Source organism: Monodelphis domestica, chromosome 7 (assembly GCF_027887165.1).
Source record: "Monodelphis domestica isolate mMonDom1 chromosome 7, mMonDom1.pri, whole genome shotgun sequence".
In the NCBI taxonomy this organism is placed as follows: Eukaryota; Metazoa; Chordata; class Mammalia; order Didelphimorphia; family Didelphidae; genus Monodelphis; species Monodelphis domestica.
This window is the reverse complement of record NC_077233.1, coordinates 264779089-264785821: the sequence shown is the minus strand read 5'-3', so window position 1 is coordinate 264785821 and position 6733 is coordinate 264779089. Positions and strand designations below refer to the sequence as shown.

General features: G+C 44.0%; 1 protein-coding gene across 2 annotated transcripts; it reads left to right on the top strand.

Annotated features, from left to right (window-relative positions):
* Window positions 1–329: 329 nt before the first annotated feature.
* Window positions 330–4652, top strand: LOC100617682 (zinc finger protein 501-like). Of its 2 annotated transcripts, none has more exons than XM_003341605.4 (2): window positions 330–615; window positions 885–4652. In XM_003341605.4, the coding sequence occupies exon 2, from the start codon at window positions 886–888 to the stop codon at window positions 2503–2505; it is 1620 nt and encodes a 539-aa protein (XP_003341653.1). In that variant the 5' UTR covers window positions 330–615; window position 885; the 3' UTR covers window positions 2506–4652. The 2 variants fall into 2 exon arrangements, with proteins under 2 accessions (XP_003341653.1, XP_007498038.1); XM_007497976.3 differs by having other exon boundaries at window positions 484–615; window positions 1050–4652.
* The last annotated feature ends 2081 nt before the right edge of the window (window positions 4653–6733 follow it).

Genomic DNA, 6733 nt, shown 5'->3' with positions numbered 1-6733 from the left:
GGACTGGAAGGATGGGGCGTGACTGTGCACGTCTCCTGGAAGACGCCTTTTAAATGGCACCGTCGCTGTGATGCACACTGGGAATTGTAGTTTACACCTCCCCGGCTCCACTTCCTGCGAGACTGCCGATCACGTGGATGGTGGGCTGTGACCAACGGCCGTTCGAAGCACGCGAGGCATGACGGGAGTGGTAGTTCTTTGTCAGATTCTCTGTATTGGAGACTGGGGCGCGGTGGACGCTGGGATACGTAGTCCGTGATTATCTTGTACAGCCTATCGTGGGACGAGCGGAGAACTCCCGCTCCCAGGGGACAACGCGCGGCCCCTTCCTCTCGAGAACCCAGGCGTCCGACCATGGAGTCTCCGGACTACACGGTCCCCGGTGCCCCGAACTTCGCGCTCCCCGGCGCGGCCCCGGCCCTCTGGCATTCTCGGCTGCCGCTGCTCCCCCTGGAGCCGGCTGCCCCTCAGACACGCCCTTGTGGGCTCCAGGGTCGCAGCGTCGGCCCCTGGGGTCCCGCCCCCCGGGCTCACGGCCGCTGGGGGGCCGCGAGCTTGTCCCGGGCTGTTGGGGGCCGAGAGGACTGGCGAGCCTCTACCTTTTTTCTCGACACGGTGAGTTAAAGGGTTAAGCCCACAGAGGATCGCTAGGGTCTGGGTCCTAGAGAGGCCAGGCTGGGGGGGGGGGGCGGGGTTCCGGTTCCGGTGCTCGGACACCTGGAACCTTAGTGGCCCATCCCAGCTCTGGTCGATAATCTGGGCGAACTCCAGCCCCGTGGTTCCCGTGATTCCTACTGCCCACCTTTCTTCTAAGAAAGGACTGGCCCGTTTCTTCTTTTCCTCCTCTTCCTCTCCCTCTCTCTTCTTTCTCCTCTCTCCTCCAGGATGGAGAGAGGGTTGAAGCAGAGGGACCCTGGGTTCCAGGCACACGAAGAAGAGGGTCTGAGAAGTGACGAATCCCGGGATGGAGGAGAGAAACAAGTAGGGGCTGGAGGGCTGGGACGCCGGTGCCCCAAGAAGGGCCTAAAATGCCCCTTTCTCCCCTTAAGGAACAGAGATAGGGAAGATGCAACAACTCTTCAGCCTGGAGTTCTTGAGGACGAGAGGGTTCCGGGCCTGGCTTCTGGAGACCTGCCCCCCAGCCCTGTTTTCAAGCTCCCTTCGGGCCCCCCACCCGAAAGGCCTTTTCTTGTCTGGCCAGGCCAGCCAGCTGCCTGTGAGATGATGCTGGGGCTCCAGAGACTGTGTGGATCAGGCCAGGTCGAGGGGGAGGAGAAACTTACAGGAATAGGTCTCAGGACAGCTTTTTCAGGGTCCAGGCCTTTTGGTTGCCACCAGTGTGGACTGACTGTAGCTTGTCTCCCGGATCTGATTCACCACCAGAGTACCCACCCAGGAGAGAAACCGTACAAGTGTCCTGAGTGTGGGAAGGAGTTTCGAAGGGGCTCAGACCTAGTGAAGCACCACCGTGTACACACTGGGGAAAAGCCATACCCTTGCCCAGACTGTGGCCGTTGCTTCAGCCTTAGCTCCAACTTGATCCAGCACCGAAGATCACATACTGGCCACAGGCCCCACAAATGCCCTGACTGTGGTGAGGGCTTTGGCCGAAGCTCAGACTTGGTAAAGCACCAAAGGGTCCATACAGGTGAGAAACCATATACTTGTTCTGAGTGTGGCAAGAACTTCAGTGTCAGCTCCAATCTCATCCAACACCAGAGAACTCATACTGGAGAAAAACCATATAAATGTGCAGACTGTGGAAAGAGCTTCAGCCTAAGCTCTAACCTGCTACAGCATCGGAGATCACACACTGGGGAAAAGCCCTATAAGTGTGCTTGGTGTGGGGACAGTTTTGGCCGAAGCTCCTATCTGCTCAAACATCAGCGTTCCCACACAGGTGAGAAGCCCTATAACTGTTGTGAATGTGGCAAGAGCTTCACTAATAGCTCTGACTGTCTACGCCATCAGCGGACCCACAATGGTGAGAAGCCCTTCAAATGCCCTGATTGTGGTAGAGGCTTCAGTGAGCGTTCCCAGTTCACAGATCATCAGCGAATTCACACAGGAGAGAGACCTTATTCCTGTTCAGACTGTGGCAAGAGCTTCTACCACAGCTCTAAACTTATCAAGCACCAGCGTTCTCACACAGGAGAAAAGCCTTATAAGTGTCCTGAATGTGGCAAAAGCTTTGTGGATAGTTCAAACCTCCTTCGGCACCGACGGACCCACATTGGGGAGAAACCATATACTTGTAGTATCTGTGGAAAGGGGTTCAGTCAGAGTTCCCATCTACTTATCCACCAGGCAGCCCATAGTGGTGAAAAGCCTTATGTTTGCCTTGATTGTGGGAAGGCTTTTGCCCGAAGTTCTAATCTGGTCCAGCACCAGAGAACCCATCAGGGTGGGCGTCCCTATAAATATCCTACCTTTGGTCAGAGTTTTGACCTTGACCCTGACTTTGTTCAGGACCTTGGGAACTCTTCAGGAGCCGACTTTCTCTGACCCTTAGCCATTAAAAGTGATATAGCCCAGGCCAGATATATTCTGGGTCTCACTGGGGGTGTCCTTTATGTCCTAGAACATACTTCCTATTTTGGGGCAGGGACACAGATTCCGAGTTTCAAATATGAAGACTTCCTCCATTCCTCCTACCCTGTTAGAACTTTCAGTTAATTGATGGGCTAGACTTTAAGGACTAGGAATACAGGGCTAGGAAAAGAAAAGACTGAGGGAACATCATAGCTACTTCCAAAAATTTAAAGGCTTTTATATGGAAAAGTCATTTGAAATAGCTCCTGGTGGCAGAACTAAGCCCAATGAGGAGTTAATTAAAGCTATCTGTTTTTACAGTGGGTCTGAGGTAGTTAGTGAGAGCTTTAATTTCCTGTTAGCTTTAATTTCCTGTTACCTTCTCTAAGCAGAGGCTAGATGACCATCTGGAATATCATAGTGGATTTCATTCCACTAGAATGGAGGTTGGAATAGATTACCTATAAGGTCTTTTTTCTGATTTCATGCTCTATGATTCTGTTACTAAGGCTTTGGCAGGGTTTTTAGGACACATTTAGGCCTAAGCTAAGATGTCAGGAGTCTTCACTGATGCTATGGGAAGGAGCTCTCTGTCATAGAAGGGATTAGATTGATACTCAGGCCCAACTACAGAGGGCAAAAAACGAGTGGGATAGTTCTCAAGTGCTCAGCACCTGAGCCTTTAAAGCTTCGATATTCTTGGATTCAAGGGAAGATGGGTAACTGAAGGTTCCTCTGTTGTATTGGCCCTTAGCCAAACTACATGAAATTTGTTTTCACTAGCCTTATTGACCTTTCAGAGTTCTTAGGTTGCTACCCACTCACAAAAAGATGTTTATATATATATATTTGCTTCATCACATTCAGATGTTGAACATTTTGTGTTCTATTTCCAAGGAATAGTTGTAGAGCCTTGGGAAGAGTAGTGTTTAAATCAGAGGGATGAATTGCTAATGATGAAATATAATCTAGCAATGAGATATTTGGGGACTTAGTGGAGGACCATTTGCAGACCTTCCCAAGGAACAGTGTTTCCAGTCACAGATCCAGCCTATCGCTATTTCTTGATATTAATACTCCCTCCCCCCCCCTCCCCCCCAATTTGCCCAATGTAAAAGTCTTGAGAAATTCAAGGGCTGGTGGTACTGAGGCTGATTATGTTCTTCCATCGATCTCCATAGAGACTGCCCTGGGAGGTCTGGAGTGAATATGATAGTTCTGGGCTGTTGCCCTGGTATAAGGAGAAGAGGCCCTGGGATCTTTGGATTTGGGGAGGATTTTGATTTGGCCTTTGGCAGTGTTTGAATGTTTTGGTTCACAGAGCATATACGTTGGTTCCCCAATAAAGATGATATCTGTGACTGATTATTCTTGCTTCAAATTCACTCATCCATCTTATTTTTCTCTAGAGGCTTTTCCCTGTACTCCAACAAAATGGGTTAGTGGGGCAGGATATCAGTGAAGTTAGAGACTCACTTCTGTCAAATATTCTTCCTCTGGCCTCAGTGGGTATCTCTTTCTAAGGCAAGAAAAAGGGTATTTGTGGTGACTGCTATTCCCCTGTCTCCCAACCTCTGTAAGAGCCTTCTAAACCGTAGAAGTTCCACTTACATTATTTGGCATTTCCTCCCAGGAGTTCAGAAGGAAGGAGTGTTGTCTCCATTATATAGTTGGGGAAGCTAGTGCTGTTTTCTCAGATGGTATTTGGACAGGTCCAAATCTCCACTGAAGGGTAGAGTTCTAGAAAGAACACTAGATTGGGAGTCTGACCAGAATTCTAGTCTCTATCTGACATTAAAGAAGTCTCCCATTTAACAGATAAGGAAACTGAAGGATCTATTTTGGATGTTAATGGGCATTAACTGAAAAGCATAAAGTGCTATACATGTATAATGGATTAATCTTGTTTGTACAACACTGTAGCATACTATATATAGTATTTTGCATATGTCACATATGGTAGCATATATCACAATATATTTTCTCAGGACAGATATTCTTTATTTTGTAGAAATATGGGTACTGCCAGAATGGTTGGGAAGACCAAAATTTAAGGAAAAGAAAAATGTTTGGGACGGGGATGATTTAATTTTGAAAATAAAATAAAATTGTAAACAGGACTACTTTACTGTCTTTTAAGTAAACAAATGTTCATTTTTCCTTAGAGAAGAGAATTGATTTATTTGCTCATTATTGGTAAGTGTTAACGTTCAGTAGTAAACATGGAAAGCAAAGCATTAGAGTGAGATAGAATATCTCCAATATCTTTTAGAATAAGAGTCTTTTCCTCCAAGTCTTGATGGGAGGAGAGGAGTGCTAACCTGAAGAGTCTGAAATTCTATATGATTAGGCCTCTGAGAGGAAAGGGTGGGGATTCATGAAAATATAACTACCACACAGGACAATTCTAGATTCCTGCTAACCCAGATCATTGAAGGGTGGAGGAATAGAAGATGGTTATTCTTAGTGATCTTAACATCAAAAATGTAGTTGAACTTTAAATCACCTATTAAAGATCTATTTTTTTAAAAACTAAACTATAAGCTTATCTTTAACTTAAATTTTTATTATTTCATGAAATAAGCTGCTATAAAGCCTGATATGTAAAGCAAGATTTTCTTTTAATTGACATCTAATGATTTTTAAGCATCAAAGTAGTTTTAAATTTGGTATTCTAGGATTTCGTAAACAGCACTTCAGCTTTTATTGATAATACATTTGCAGAATTTGGGCATTGAAGCAAACATTTGTTAAATGTCTTATGTGTCAGACATGGTGAGATTCCCATTTATTTGTCTTTTTAATCTTTGAAAATTTGGTCTCATAACAGCTTTCCTCCCATCAAACCTCATCCCTGGATTTCTTCCTCTGGATATTTTCAAGTTCTAAGAAGCCTCTCATGAGATATGGAGACAATAAGGGGATAAAAATACACTAGATACAGGTGTCTCATTTTACACAAGAACAGAAGGAATCATCCCTCTTTTGTATCTCATTCCCTTACTGATGGTGCCTCATATCTAGTCATCTAAAGTGGTGATATAACAAAGTTCTGATTTCAACCTTAGATTTTCACTCTAAAATATATTGGTGACACTGACTTACCTGTTACTTTTTTTTTAGCTTTCTGGGTTTTCTGTAAATTGTCTCTTAATTAGCTGAAAGACCTTTAGCATTATAGGTTTTAGAGCTAAAGGAGATCGTAATACATTGATCGTTCAAAATCCTTCATTTTTATAAAGGAGGAAACTGAGGGCTAGAAAAATTTGTTTTGCTACATACAGTTTGTGTTCTAGTCAGATGAGCAGTAAGTTCCAGAGCCAAGATTCAATAGATTTTCTGATTACAAATCTAGGGCTTTTTGCCTAAGCTAGTATCTTGTCTGCAAATTGGAGGCCTTATTCTTCTGAGCTATTAAGGAAAAAATTTTTTATAAGACAAGGCCTACCACCAAAACCAGAGAACACCACCATTGTGGAATTCTTCTAGAGCAGTGTCTAATATCTTTATCCTTTGTTTATTCTCTCCAAAAGATTATCTTGTCCCATGGGGACTTATTCTGATAATTTTCTCTTGAAAATTAATAAAAGACCCTGAAAATTAAGTAAAATTGATCCGGTGCTTGATGCTTTGTGCATACCTTACCTCAAAGAACTTTAGCAGATTTAACCAGGTATATAAAAATGAAATGTGTTAATGTTTTTTGTTTCTATTTTGTTTACATTCCCAGTGTATCACTCTCCCCTTCCCAGAAAGCTATCCCTTAGAATGAAAAGAAAGAAAAACAATTTATCAAAACTAACCACAACAAAGGCTGCCATCTATAGTGTTCTATGCCCACGATCTCCACCTTTGCAAAGGAGGAAGATGCCTTCTTATATCTATCTGGAGTTGAGTTTGGTCAGAAGTTTCTTCTGTTTTGTTGTTTTTTGCATTTACACTGTTGGCTGTATATATTTTCCTTGTTCTGTATTTGCATTACTTCATCTCAATTCATATGACTTTGCTTCTCTTTTTTCATCATAGTTATTTCTTATGTAAGCACAATAATATTCCATTATTAACCAAGTACTTTGGATCATGTTTTATTAGTCTTCCTGTCTCTCAATAAGCAAATAAATATTGGTTGCATTGAACTGCTGCTAGGGAAAGAGTACTTGACCTTAGTTTGGGTGGAATAGGAATTTGGACCCTGATGCTT